General features: G+C 28.5%; 1 protein-coding gene across 1 annotated transcript; it reads left to right on the top strand.

Annotated features, from left to right (window-relative positions):
- Positions 1–6,824: 6,824 nt before the first annotated feature.
- On the top strand, positions 6,825–13,480 carry LOC132925397 (uncharacterized). Its single transcript, XM_060989799.1, has 5 exons — positions 6,825–7,021; positions 10,526–11,168; positions 12,421–12,489; positions 12,605–12,697; positions 13,343–13,480. The coding sequence occupies exons 1-5, from the start codon at positions 6,825–6,827 to the stop codon at positions 13,478–13,480; spliced, it is 1,140 nt and encodes a 379-aa protein (XP_060845782.1).
- Positions 13,481–16,544: the final 3,064 nt, after the last annotated feature.

Below are 16,544 nucleotides of genomic sequence, written 5' to 3'. Positions count from 1 at the left end.
CAATGTATTTGAATGATTAAATAATAATTTCGTTATTACAATTATTTTGATTGGTGTTTGACAATATTATTAAAATATATAATTCATAGTTAGTCAACATTTATTATCCACCAGGTAAATCTAAATATATAGCTTTAAAATAAAATGCACATCAATACGTAGGTTAGGTAACTGAAACAAGTTTACCATACCACGCCCCTTAGATAATTAAAAATAAAATGTTGATAGGGTTAAGAATGATATATGCAATAAGAACTTTTTGTTTGGACTTTGTTTCAAAATTATAGTTAATTGAAGTTCATCATTTATCAATTTAATTGATAAATTATATTGATTTAGTCGATGCGTGATGAATTTTGATAAATGATAACAGGGTGAATAGAGTATAAAACTGGATTCACAGCTACAACGTGAAACGTCTGTGTGTAGTAACTGGTATGCCTTTTATCGTAATCGCCAACTTCGGGTGCAAAACGCCAGGTCCTACGGACGATGGACCTCTTCTTGGGTGGTGATCCCCAAACTTTCCAGCTTCGAAACAAAGTTCAAGTGAACATCTCTAATTGTATCATCGTTCATAACTCGGTGAAATAGTAAGTTCCAACAATTTATTTTAATTTTCTGAGGGGCGTGGTAAAGTAAACTTTAGTCATATAACTATTATACGAGTATAGCCTAAATTTAGACGTAGGTATATACGGTACCAAATCTGGTGTCAAGCAAAACCACCCAACATTCACTTACTGTAAGCATTACAGACGATTAATTTACGAATAATTACTAGATGGATTCTATTATTCTAACCCTACACAACCTACATATCCGCATAATAAAATAAAAAATAGACCATAAATATTACAACATTATAAGCTAACAAATCGTAAAAATGTAAACATCTCTCAAATGTTTTCAAAAAAAAAAAATTGAAATCAAATAGTTTTATTCACATGATTAGCACCTAAATTAATGTATAATGTATATTAATTGTTGGTTAAGTACTTGACGAGTAAATAGTAAATAATAAATATAATTTAAGAAAATAATAATTCCGTTTTTATGGTTATTTAGATTGATATAAAGCCGTATTATTAATAAATATATATTGATATTATATAGTACAACTATTATATATATTTAATACTATATATATTACGAGGACCCAGAAGTTTATACATAAAGAATTACCGTAATAGATAACGTATACGTATGTGATTTTTTTACTGATAAATGCACAAACATATATTATTTTTTGCTTAAATCGTTTTAAAAAAATCTATTTATTTATATAAACATTTTTATATGAATTTCGTTCGCTGACATTTAAAAATAAAACTAAATATTTAATATTAAAATTATAAAATAATACAAATTATTAAATGAATAGCAATTTTTTTTTTAAAACATTTAAATTCACAATTAAATACTACACCAGTGCTATACTGCAAAACTCAGCTATAAATTAATTTTATATTTTATTTTTATATATTGATAGGCGTTTTATAAGTAATTAATTTTGACAATTAGTACATAATTTGACTCTAATATATACAGTTAGCAGTGAACAATTTGAAAAATATGTAAGCTAATTCAAAAAAAGATGTGTAAATATATGCAAAATAAAATTTGATATTTTGATTCATAGGTATAGGTATAATTCAAATTTGGTTGATCTGCCGATTTTTTTGTTCATTCAGTAAAAAGTAAAAACATGCAAATGAATGAACTTCCAGGCCCTATTATTATTATATATTCGATCCCGTCAGATTCTCAATTTTGCTTCTTTTTGTGCTACAGTTATTGTTCCGATTGAGATAAATTGAAGATTCGCACTTGTATTTATAGGCATGGTATTTAAATGAATCTTGTTGACACAGCCCAGTGCCAAGCGTGACTGTTCACAAAGTTGGACCGGCTCATTATCGTCAGTGATTGGTCTTTACTCGTGGTGCCGCCCGGGGTCGTTCGTAGTTTTTGTCTGTTATTGGTACCTAACGGCTATCGAGGACCATGGGCTCCGCCCTATTTATTGTTTATTAATATATTATATCATTTATTTATTATCTTAGATATTTACTTAATGTTGTCAAAAAATTATGCACCTATTCGATTGAGTAAGTTTGTACATGTTGTACATCATTTCAACTCGAGATTGGAACAGCGCTGCCTATTATCGATACATATAGCTCACAGCAAACACAACTAGCGGAAGGGTTTTAACGCCTGTCTATCTTTGCGTAAAATATGTCACCCTTACAGTGATTTAGTAAACCATGGGCCTAGGGGTAGACAGATAGACTGTGTACCGACAATAATATAATGGCCTAGAGCGACATTATTATTGCGTTTGACCGAGAACAGCGAATGCTACTTCGATCAACGCTGATGGAAAATCCACTCGCAATGAACAAATTGTGTATGACTGAATAGAATTATGGTCGTGTTATTAGTTAAAGTCATTATTTACAACACTGAAGTGTTATAATTCGCCACGGAAATCATACGATTTTCCAATAACCACGTTTAGTTTGTTCTTGGATTCAAGTATGATAGACGTGGTAAGTGTTACTGCAGGGTATATCCATATAATATAGTATGGCATTTAGGTTTTATGCTTTGAACGATGCCAAAAAACATTAGCCACTAGAATTGGTGGAAATTCTGGGTGAATAGACATAACTCGAAATAACTAAGTCGATGCTGAGTATATGATTATTGAATACTGATCTTTATGAAATAGTAAGTGTTCAGTTGTTTATGGGTTTCGGTATAAAGTATTTCAAGCGAGGTGGTCGCCATGATGTGCTCACTTAAAACAATAAGAATAAGAATAATAAAAAAAATTATACATATTATATAATATTATCCATTATATCTATTCTATGTATCATTTATTTTATTCATTATTATCTATGTAAATTGTTGTAAATAATTGTATATTATCGATAGTTCAATTGCTAAAAAAAAAAATGTAATAAATAAATTAGGAGACTTGTCAGGAAAACTCTTAATAATAAAAAAAATAGGGTATTTCACATTTAGTTTCATAAGGTTATTATCGTTTACTTATTTTTTATTTTGCTGTCGTATACCTACCACCTAACATATTGTAATGTACATAAACATTGCTCGGTGTTTACCACTGATAATTAGATATTTCTAATACAACATTTCCCAAATCAGAATTTTCGCGAATTCATCATTGACGGAATGAAAAGGTAAGATATATACTAAATTTCGTATATTCTTACATATAGGAAATATCGGTATATTTGATATTGATTTGTTAAAACTTATTTTATAAGTATGAAAATAAAAGAATCATTAAATAACGGGTAATTATACAAATATTTTTAGCAGACCAATGTCGAGAAAACGTATGTTGTTAATTATTATAATTGTTTACATTATTTTACACAAACGGTGCAATAATTATGTTATAATATGTCCAATTTTTTAAACTTTGATTTTTTTCAAATTTATTCTTCAAAAACAAGTTTTTTTTTATTAGTAAAATAATTGGTTACGTCATATTATTGTTATAAGAGACAAAGTCATAACTTTTTAAACTTTCTTTTTAGTCACATTTAGCAACCATATTTGCAAAAACATAATGTTTGACATTATTTCTTTTTTAGAATTCACAAATCTAATACCGAACGTAACTGATTATTACTCCTATCAATTCTATTAGAGTTATAATATTACACTTAGTGGAATAATTACATATAAATAAATTGTAGACATTTTTAGTTACTTTACCAGTGCCGATGTTGTTATAATCGATTTCCACTGTACTAAATGTCGTAATATCATATCATGTGCTTATTTTCTAATGGATAATTTAAACAATTTATTTATTTTATCTATAATAATGATTTAATGTTTCATTGTAAGTATCATAAACACTTGGAATTGTCTTTGGAGATATTATTTTTAATTAAATAATCAGCATATTTGAGATATTTTGCAGAATTTTCGAGTAATATAGACAGTAACGAAATTGTCGAGATAGATAGATACCTATATAATATTTCAAAAATCTTTGGGGATTTAAAAATGTTATTCAAAATATAATATTTAGCCCCTTTTCTGCTATATTATATTATTATTTACTAAGTTTTATCTCTTGAATTATTCAATATCATATTTGCGTCAAATGGAAATGGAAATAGCAGCTAATAAGATTATTTTGGAGGAAAAAAGTACAGCTTTAAGAGTACTAATTAGTGGTTTCAATTTCACTAATTATTGAATCAAAAATGTATTTATTTTGAATATATTATTGTACAAATGTACTTTATAGTTTCGCAAGGTGGGGCAAAATATTAGGTTTGTAATTTTACATTAATTATTGTCGATTTTTAATATGTGCAAAGTTAAAAATAATATACAAGGAACTGGAAGGAGACTAGCTAGAAGCCGTTGGATATAGTTCACTCGTCATATTTCTTCCTGCACCACACTATCATAGGACACGGTTATTATTTTTAATTCAAATTATAAAGCTTAATTTATTGCATTCGCAATGCGATTCCGAAAATAGTTCAGAGCGTACTGGAAAACAGACGAGTGATCCGTCAAAAAATCAAAAATAAATAGCCTCTTATATGCCGAGTAGATGCGATAATTTTCACACGACGGCGTCATTCTATCGCATCCTATCACTTGGTGATTTATGTGTTGGTTTGGTCGCTTTCTGAATCCACGACATATCGCAGATAATATTCGAAAACCGTAATACGCACTGCGGTTCGTGTGCGCGCAGAAATGAGGAGTGTAACGCTATTATAGACACGCCGACTGTATATAATACATACGCATAATATAATAATGTATATAAGATATATTATATTATAATGCGCACAGTCCTACATGCAACCGAACGCGGTAACTGCGTGTATGACGTATAAGTAACTCAACGATTGTTATTATATATGCTTGTCGAAAATATTAAACGCTAAATTTCGGACAGGACGATTTCCACTCGAACCCCCTACGGCTAAGGACCGAGATGAAACGGTTTTAATTTAGATGGCATTTATGATACGGACAGACGGCGGAGGCGAGTGCGTCTGACGCGCGGGATGACGTCGTGTAGACGTTATACCTCTATAGCAGCCGTAGATTTAAAATCGTATATGTATATATTATATTATACGCGACATAAACGGAGACGAAAAACGACGATGCCGTGCTCGAGCGTATATTATATTATCATAATATTATTATACAGAGTGCGGCGCACGTCCGAACGCGACTATTTGAACGTACATATAAATATATAATAATATTATAATATATATGTGCACGGAGAGCGCGTGTGCGCGGATGTTATATTTACAATATTATTATTATGATGTACAATCGTCGTTGGGAACGCGCGTAAAACGAGAATTTTACGGACTATAATATACACTGTTACATATTATTATTATTGTATTATTTATTGAATCGCAGGTACTTGCACACGCAGACTCGTATGTGCCGAACGCGGGTAATTATAAATGCGTTGCAATTATTGTTTATTAAGCTGCTGTTGCAATTATACATATATACGGATTTATGCGCTATCGGACCACGGGGGCAGTGGTGAGGCGTGAGTTTATGGTTGGGAAGACATTGAAAAAAATGACACTAATACGCTTGGACTCCCCCCCCCTTTGTATTTATCTATACGGTAATACATTTTTTTTCGTATGAATAATTAATAATTCCATTGTTCGAGAAATTGAGGACAAATTACAGATTATAATATTATAAAAACATCAAATATTAAGAAACACGTAGGTAGGTATCTATCGGCTATCGGCTACTACGATTTACAGGGAACGATGGCGTGGCAACGTTTAGGCGATGTCGATAGTTGAGGAAATACGAATGGCGAGACGTATTATAGCGTAGATAGTAAACCCCGCTCACATTAAAATTCCCCTTGTACCCGCAACGTCTCTTTGATATATAATATATATAATACCATAATATTTGACCGTATCGCGCGTATCTAATCTATTTTAAGAATTCTCTAAGACTATAACTGTACAACGAAAAACCGATTTTAACAAATATTAAAACATGTATCATTTTTTTAAAAATATAAATGACGTTCAAATTTGTAAATATTTTATAAAACAAAATATTATTTGTCCGATGTTCTAATTTCATAGTGGGTAGACGTTGTCTCATTGATTTGTCTCCTATGAAGCTTCGCCACTGTAGTACGGGGGTATCGTACCGCCGCCGCAGTTAAACGGTCGAATACGTATAATTTGCTCCTCCGACGTACGCTCGTGTGGGGGGGATATAGTAGGTAACATTCGTAAACAATGTGTAATGATGTGTTTCGGGAGCCGATTGACGTGCGCTAATTTGTGCTGTGTAGTCAGGACGATAATATTATTATTGCCTACCCACACCTACCCATACCAATTATTATATATATGAAACGGCTGGACCGCGCGGAGATCTCTCATCCACATCATTATATTTTGTCCGTATTGAATCGATCGTCAGTACGAACGTTGGCGCAGGACACCCCTCCCCTTACCACCATCCCTCGTACGGTGTGTAATAATATACATGTAGGCATACATACAGGTATAGTATAATAATACTACCCCGCACGCAGAAACCCGACGCGCGTTCAAGTGGCGTACACCGTGCAAACATTGTCAGCTGTTTAAACACTATATATGTATATTGTATACGCGCGGTATATATACATACGTATATTTTATGTTTTACAGTCGAGTGTATAGAATTAAAACACCGTGTTGTTCTTGTTTGGCCAAGGTTGCGAGCAGAAGCGTTAAAAGTGCTCCGCAATAATGTCAATATTGGATTTTCTTAGGTTCGCCACGCGGATAAAAGATGAACTCGCGAAATGTACGGGTAACGCACATAAACGCCCAACGCTTAGGTCTAATGTACCGGTCTATAATTATTGCGTAGCCGGCGCGTATACTTATCGCCTTAGCGTCTTTTCGACGACGAAACGAGACACGGGAGATGATGTACTCCATTCGTAGGTGCGATGACTTATAATATATGATATACATAATACACATTATATTATAATATATAATATGTGCGTTGTAAATACAGCGCCGATCTACACGGACAGCGGCTGAAAATTATTATCGCATTGAGATTATACTTAGCGATTCACACATCAATAACACTCCACGAGCCTCGGTTCGCTTTTAAACAATTCAAAAACAAACTCGAGGCACTACTAATAACCTGCAGGTTAATCTGATTATTAACCAAGTTGTACCAAATTTGCACACAGTTTCCTAATGAATATAAAATTACTTTCAATGCGTCGTTTATGTGGATATTTCCTAACTATTATACTTAAAGCATGTTATATTATACCAACTGAATGAAAACTTTCTTCCTGACAAAATATTATCAGCTTTCAACTCTCATCGCGATTCCATCAAAACTTTTAAACAAATTATAATATAAATTTGTATACCTAGTATAATGACATATTATTTATTTATTTATTCTTGAAAAACAAAATGTAAAATATTTTAAATGCCAAAAAACGTCTACGACGACGCGGATCATAGAAAAGGAATTAAATTCTTCAAATGGTTTATCACAAAATACGAACAATACGTCAAGACTAAGTATTTATGTATGATGACGTATACTTTGATGCAATAACATCCGCACGTGTTTAGGACAATATAAATTCGCCACTGAACTAGCGCATATTGACTGATTAGAATGCAAATCCTCGTCATTTGTGAATTTGCGTAGTCCGGTCTCACATCCTGTAGCAGTTGAATATTCGATTAGTAACAAAAGAAAACGAATGAGATACTTATTCATACAAAAAATATTTTAATAGAAAACAGTCTTTCACAGCTAGGATGAGAGTATGAGAGTTTAATAATATTTTCAATTTTGTCTTTATCGGCCTAGTAAATGCGTCTCAGACAATAAACGATACATATTAATAATTTTGTTGATTTTTAAAAGCAATATATATATATATATATATATATATATTATATAGGTATTTTTAAATAAGTCATAATTTAATATTTTTTTTTCAAATTTACAATATTGTTCTTAATGTGACTTGAGATATAACAACCGATTTTTTCGATTGATTTTTAGCGGAAATACAGTGCGTAGTCACATGATCACAGTACAGTAGCATTTTTTTTATTATTGGTTCAAATATACAAGTTAATTTGTATCGTTATATACACATTATTCGGATTGCAAAAAATCGTTTATTTAATTAATGCGTTTCCGGCTGTTACAATGATAAAAATAATCAATTTTACAAAATCTTAACGAATACCAAATTGTCAGAACGATTTTATTATTTTAATCTAACCAATAAAGTGGTTAACTTAAAAAACACAATGTACAAGTACAACTTATTTATAATATTCCGTAATAAAAACGATACATTTGCCAGACAGTATAATATACATTTACAGAGATCTATAAACTATATAATAAACTATAGTAATTTTTTTACTGTGGACCAGGATAATCTAACCAGGAAATATTATATTATTATATTTATCACTGAAAAAATTATAGGTATGATTTTACTTTTAAAGACATCATATTAATATATTATTCTACATTTTATATAAAAATGAGAGGCTCTCTGTAGGCTTATTTAATCCATTACTTCACAGTAACTATATTTTTTCGTAAATATTTCTTGAATCGGTTAGTTTGTTTAAGCTATTCTAGTTACGCTGTATTGCCTGTACTTAAATAAATGCATAATAAGTATTAAGTAATTAAATTTCAAATATAATGGTCTATAACGTGGTCCACGGCTGTGTGTGTTTGACAGTACGAATAAGCAGGGGGTACTCGTTTATGACACAGTGACACGGGTAAGCAAGAGGATATACAAAAAGGGGGTCCACAGACCAATTTAAGTTATCGCTAGGGGTCCGTGGCTTCATAGAAATTGAAAACCACCCTAAAATAATAATTTAATGACTCATAGAGTTTTCCTTTACACCTATTTGTTCAATGCATTTTTAAAATCGAATTAACAATGATTTTGTTATAAACTAATATTGTGTATGATTATATATTTAATATTATATATTGTATCGGACGTATTAATACAATTTTAGTAATCATTAATCACTTCCACAAACAACACAAAGATTCTCGAATAGTTGACAAAAATTTTTTAAAATAATTGTCTTACAAATCCATCTTCTTATAATTTTCATTTACAATATAAGATATTTTATTCGATTTTATTATATTATTTCAATTTAATTTCATGAAAAACCAAATCAAAATACTTTCATATTAATTTCTTCCAATCGAGTGAATATAGTAGTTTTAAAAAATAATAATTCATTAACTAAAAAGGATTTACCATCAACAATATCAACTTCTCCGTAAGACCGTAACTAATGATATTGATCTACTAACATTGGAAATTTTATAGATTTAATAAACATTTATAACGTGAATGATTAAATTAGAACAATATGCTGAGCCTTGATGGTGTTTATGGAACTTTCTTAAAAAGTGTAAGTATACATGATATTTTTCAATACAATTTATTTACTACCGGTCATTAAAAATTGGAAATTCGCCATTCATTCGAAACTTGATGTATTTAGTGAACCAAGTGAACTATAGTTTTAACTCATTATTTTTAGTTCTATAATATATTCAACAATGTTAAGCAAATCTAAATTTTTAATTTTAATCGTAAAACAAAGTTTAAATAAAAAAAAAATAATAGGTAATAATAATATATAATAGTATTGACACGGTAATTGTTTGACAACAAACAATATTATTTGAACGAATAAATAACTTTTGAATAAATAATAATTTCCTATAAACAGATTATTTAGATTGATGGTAAACTTTATTATTAAAATACATATGGACATATTAGTTAATAGAGTTCGTCAATACGTATTTTAAGGTAGTATAGACATGTAAAATAACATTCTAAACAATTCTTAATGCCGATTTAACTTATCTACCGTAAAAATGGCCAGCGTTTTTCAAACAGAAACCAGACATTTAATAATATGGTCGAAAATTGTAGGGCTTGTGCATTGGTCATATACATTCGAAGCGGGACTGTTAATCAGAAATACAATTAACTCAACATATTATTCTTGTCTAGAATTTATGTGGATATTTGTGATGATAATTTCTACCTACTCAACTCACAAGAAAGGTTTTTTTTTCTCGCGACAATATGCTTTAATTAAATATTGGCTATTGATTTTCATCGCAAGACTATCAGAAAATCAGACCGTAAAGTAAGAAAGAAAAAATAATAATTACCTATATAAATTAACTAGTTTCAAAATAGAAGGTTGATATAAAAAAACACATATCTTATCTTGGTAAAATATTAATATTTATGTATTCAAGTATTTTTATTCTAATAGTCCTTTTCCATATATTAATTAAGCCCTATACAAATCGGGTTATGCGAATACTTAGCACATCAAATTAGATCATTAGGTATAACCTGTATTTTTTTTTTTTTTAGGTTTATTAACGACATCATTGAGTTTGACCGAAAACAGTTAATGTTACTCCGACCAACATTAATGGAAAATCCACGTGCAACAAATAAATGCATGACTGTGAATAAAATATTGATCGTGTTATCAATATATTGTATCCTTTATCACACTTATAAGTGTTATTCAATGCCACCGAAAGAATATGATTTTTCTACTCTAACATTCAATTGGTTTTTGGATCCAAATATCTTAGACATGGTAATTGTTACTGGAGGATGTTTTTATATCCATAGCGTGGCATCTAGGTTTTGTGCTTTAAACGATGCCTGGAAACGTTTGCCACATGGTTTGGAAGAAATTCCGGGTGAATGGACACAATCCGAAATAACAATGTCGATAGAGTGTTTACGATTGTTGCATGCTGATCTTTGTGAAATAATAAAAGTGTTCAGTTTAGGTTACGGTATGATTCTGTTAGGGTACTTCACACTTAGTTTTATAAGTTTATTGATATTTACTTATTTATACTTTGCTGTCGGATATCCACTACTTAACACGTCATTGAAATCGATCATTGTTTGGTGTTTACCACTGCTAATTAGATATTGCCAATACAGCATCTTTCACATGAGTATTGTCGTATATGCCTCATTGACAAACGAAAAAGTAAGAAATTATTTTAATTTCAAACTTATTACTACTGAAATCAATACAATTTGTTTTTAAACTAACTGCATTGATTCAAAATTTCTATTATACATTATAATACATGGTATTTTATATGGTCATAGTCATAAGTAATCTTTATGATATTAAATTTAGAGTAGAGTGATAAATGTATTTTTTTTTTATTTATGTAACATTAAGAGGGCGTCACACCCGCATGTGATGGTAAGAAAATTATCTGTGTTTGTATGTTGGTTTTTACAATAGTTCAATTTTTTAGCAAGTTATGCGTATACAACATAGCGTAAATTAAAAATGCTCATAACTCACTTAAAAACTTAATAATCGTAAAAACCAACATACAAATACAGATAATGTTCTTACCATCAAGTTTCATAATAGGTCGGGTCGATTCACTCTAATTTTTGAACTAACGGAGCTAAACGTGATCTGCTGAGTATAAATTTGCTATGTTACGTACTTGTACGCGTAGACAATACATGTAGGTGTTACGGCCTCTTAACATATTGTATTTTTTATTTTATAAGTTTTTATAGTTTTTATATTTATTTATTTTGAATTTTTACGTAAAACTAGTTTTTGAAAATTGCTTATACTTTTAAGGCTTTAAATACTAAAACTAAATCGTTCAGAGATTCGAAAAAAAATCTTAAATTCAACCATGTACATTAAATGCTTTTTAAACAAATAGTGAAAACATCAATTATCTACAGTTATTCTTTTATGAGTTACATTAAAAAAAATATCTGTTGTATTCAATATTTTGATTATTTCCTGGTTATCTTTTTGAAAAGCAGAAAAATCCAAATTTTGACTTCTTAAGAGCAATAACTAGAATACATTTTCTATCAAAAACTATTCTTAAATTTCAAAATAGAATCATTTATGGCACACAAACAAAAAATAATTGTTAAGACATCATTGTAAATTCAATACATTTATTGTTCTTCTTTGAATTTTGAATTTAATATAAAGTATGAAATATTTTCATTAAATTTCATTAATATTATGAAATATGCCTAGTAATATAGGTTGGATCTGAATCATTTTTCGCAAACAATAATGTATCACCAAATTCAAATTTATCACGTTCATTATAGTGAGTCATCCTACGCCTACCGTACAATAGTGCGGTAGCGGTATCTACTTTCTTGCCTTTTAAAAAAAAAAACATTTTTTGCACTTTAATTTCTTCAAACTGTTGCTATTTTATTTTCTTAACTATTTACAGAAAAGAAAAATAATATCATACTTACGATCATACCGAATTTCAAATTTACCATTTCATACAAAATTACAAGTAAGTTATATTAGCTAATATATATGCAATATGTTATTAAGCCAAAATTATAGTATTTTCATTTAAAATATTTCTCTCTACATAATATGAAATAACTAATTTATTGTGTATTCAGATTAAAATGTTTATGAATCAAATGCCTGAATTCGAATCCAACGAAATGTCAGCGTATGGAATTTTCAACATAAATTTACATCTTGTAATAACAGTAAGCATTTTTTTTTTTAAACCATGTTATAATGATATATTTAAATCAGTTACAACGAATCTCAACCAACCAGGATAATATTTAATTGTATAGGTGGTTATTAGATGTATTAAAACTAAAAGTAACTAGTTTTTTAAACTCATACAAGAGTAGACTGGTTGGGTACAAAGGTAATACAGAATGTCATTCCCCTTTTTATATTTTCCTGTTATATCTAAATATTTGTCCTTTAATACTTACGTTTTAAAGTCAACATGTAGATATATTTTATAGAGAGTTAACTAAACTATTGTTGGTGATAAATCATAAACGTTATATGTGCTCACGAAACAATAACAATAATATTATTGTGATACGATAGTCATTATGACATAATCACTACAACATCAAATCACTTAACATTAAATTAGTATGATATAAAATTCAAGAATGACATATTTTAGACATTTTTAGTCACTTGATTGGTGTCGATATAATCGATTTCCAGTTAACCTAATAACATTTTTATGATTTATATTCATCCGCTCTCTAAAACAATATTAAACAAAGGATTTTATAATATCATATTATTTGCTTATTTATTTACTATTTTATCAGAAATAATGATTTAATATTCTTCTGTAAGAATCTTTTTATTTGTTATAGAATTTAATATTGTTGTTTTCTGGACTTCTTACACTAATACAGATGAAGGATCACCCAACAATATCTAGTATGTCAAAATCTGTCATAGCATATTTCAAAAAACAGTATGATAGTTCAAACAATTATACTAACTCTTAGGAGTTGGAACATTATATATAAATTTTAAATTTAATTTCTGCATTAACAAAAATGTAAAAAAAATTAGTTAGTAATATTAAAACACATATTATATTTATTAAATATATATATATTTATTGTTATTTAACTGGTAACAATGATTCATATAATAAAAATATGTAAAACTATTATTTCAAATATATATAATATTTAATATTATATGGTTCACGGCACAGTATCACGCTGCTCGTGGTCCACAAGTGGGCCGTGGCCCATGGATTGGGAAGGTTGTAGGACACTGTACTATTTTAGAAAGTAATAATAAAATGTACATGGCAGACAGTTTGAACTATTTCAGGTAAAAAAAAATGTTGAGACATGAAATGTTAGACATAATTTGTTATGACACAACACAGGTAGTTAACATACATAAATAATAATAAAAATCAGGTCTAGGATTTGTATGCAATAAAAAATTGTAAAATATGCATTTTATTTACCAAAACATTCAAAAATATGCAATTAAATTATTATAAGATAAACACAAAAATATAGTTACAAAAAAAATATTGATTTATTGAAATACATCAGTGATTAGCTGTTTGTCTTAGTATAATATAATTGAGAAATAAAATGAAATAATTTAGAAATAAAATTTATAATTCACATTCAATAGTGGAAATATTTTTAATTTTATGTTTGACAAAAATACCAAGTTTTATACTTTAATTAGCAAGGCTAGAATTAAATACGAATATTAATATTAATTACGAAATATACTTTAAGTCTAAAAAGGTTGCCGACCACCCACTGGTCCATTACATAAAATAGCCAAGAATAAAATAAAGTCGTCACGTATATTTTGGATCTTGGATGTAGTGATGAATGATTACTATTATATAATTTTTTTTTCTTTCTGTCTTAAATTCTTGTAGCAAATATAATTTATTTAGTACTTTGAGTAATTAATAGTAAAATAAAATAAAAAACTTCAGATCTCTTGTCATAATATCGGAAAAACAACAACAAAATTAAGAAAACTGGAATTATTACGCTATATTTGTATAATTTGGACAAAATTAATTTATTAATTTAGTTTTAACTCAAGAATTATAATTATAGAATAATGACAATTTTATCAACTGTCTACATTATGAATTTCTATACATTGTATAATTTTAAAAACATTTTCACTATTTTAAACAATTAACGTTTTTTTTTTTTAGAAAATGTATCTAACTATTGAAAAAAAAACATTATAATTTAGCTATATAAAATTTCAGATGTACCTACAATTATTATAATTTTACGTACTATGCAATTTATTAGATAACAAAAATTTCGTATGTCAGACAGCTGAAATAGAAAAATAAATCCTATAATATTACGAGTTTAAAAAAAAAAAAAAACATATGATGTATCATATTATTATAATATTTATCGTCCGTGGCAAACGACAGTCATTCGTAGAAGACTGTTAATAATTCGAATAGTTTTATTGAACAGTCGTTAAACAACAGCCTTTGGTGTATGACAAGTGCTCTCATTTTTATAGAGTATATTAATAATTCAATTCTGAAGCGCAAAGAAGACGAATTAAGAAATAAACTAGTTGTTTCTTCGGCGGTAGTGCACGTTTGAACTGCAGTAAATGTGGTAGGTACAGCTCGATTTCGCCGAACAGCGTCGAAGAATACTTACGTAAGTTTATTTTCCCATTATTTTGGAATATTAAATTTATCTTTTATACTTAAAAGTTAAAATAAATATTTATTGACGTGTACAAGCGCTATACTTGGATGACAGACTTATATTTTATTTTCGATGGTCCAATGCAATGGTCGGCAACCAGTGGGCTATTATAATATACGGCCTGCTTTAAATTTGAAAACAGCGAATTTTTTTTAAAATTTTTTTTTATTTTGAAGTTCTAGACAATATTCTTTTGCATAGAAAATAATTTAAAAATTTTAAATTATAATTTTTTTCTGACCCATAAACAGTTTTTAATTTGTGAATGTGGCCTGAGAGTCTAAAAAGGTTACCGACCACTGGGCCAATGTATAAAATATAGTTAAGAATAAAATTAAGTCGTCAAGTATACCTTGGTTCCTAGACATAACAATGAATATAAATTGATTTGAAAGTTATATAACTTCTTTTCTGTCATAAATTCTTGTAGTTAATATGGTCTATTTAGTACTTTGTGTACTTAGGGTGATTGAAAGTAAAATAAAATAAAAAATATCGACTCTTGTCATAATATCAAAAAAACAAATGGAATCATTACGCTTTTTACTTGTAAAATAACGAAAAAATTAATTTATTAATTTAGTTTTAATTCAATAATGCTAATTATAGATTGTTGAAAAATTTACCAATAATCTACATTATGATTTCTCTATAGGTAAGCATTTTCACTACCTATTTAAAACAATTAAATTATTTTTTTATTAGGCCAAAAAAAATAATAGATAGGCAAGTATGACTTAAAATTTAGTATAGGGTTCTTCATCAATCGTTCACTAATATACTGTAATCAAAAATGTATAGTCACGGTATATTTTTATAAACGTTTAAAATTAAAATGTTGATTAAATTCGGCTAAATCTATAAGATATACAATTATTCCATTAAAAACCATTAAAAATCAAGAAAAGTCATTAAATATCGATACATTTCTACAATATTTCCATAAATAAGCAGTAAAATCGTTAGAATTCTTCAATAAATCAATAAAAAAGCAATATAAATCCTCAAAAATCCTCAAAAATCAACAAATATCGTCAATACCTCCATAAAAAAGCCTTCAAAGTCGTTAAAATTCATAAAATTCCTCAATATTTCCATTAAAATCCATTAAAAATCAAGAATAGTCATTAAATATCAATACATTACTACAATATTTCCATAAATAAGCAGTAAAATCGTTAGAATTCTTCAATAAATCAATAAAAAAGCAATATAAATCCTCAAAAATCCTCAAAAATCAACAAATGTCGACAATACCTCCATAAAATAGCCTTCAAAGTCGTTAAATTTCATAAAATTCCTCAATTTTTCCATTAAAAATCAAGAAAAGTCA

The sequence above is a fragment of the Rhopalosiphum padi genome, chromosome 1 (assembly GCF_020882245.1).
Source record: "Rhopalosiphum padi isolate XX-2018 chromosome 1, ASM2088224v1, whole genome shotgun sequence".
Lineage (NCBI taxonomy): Eukaryota > Metazoa > Arthropoda > Insecta > Hemiptera > Aphididae > Rhopalosiphum > Rhopalosiphum padi.
This window is presented reverse-complemented; position numbering and strand designations above follow the sequence as displayed.

What these genes read in the sequence shown, in the direction of transcription:
- LOC132925397 (XM_060989799.1), top strand. Translation starts at nt 6,825, where the DNA reads ATGTCAATATTGGATTTTCTTAGGTTCGCCACGCGGATAAAAGATGAA. An exon ending in CCTCATTGACAAACGAAAAA is followed by an intron (nt 11,169 to 12,420) that starts GTAAGAAATTAT and finishes AACTATTTACAG; the next exon opens with AAAAGAAAAATAATATCATA. An exon ending in CATTTCATACAAAATTACAA is followed by an intron (nt 12,490 to 12,604) that starts GTAAGTTATATT and finishes TTGTGTATTCAG; the next exon opens with ATTAAAATGTTTATGAATCA.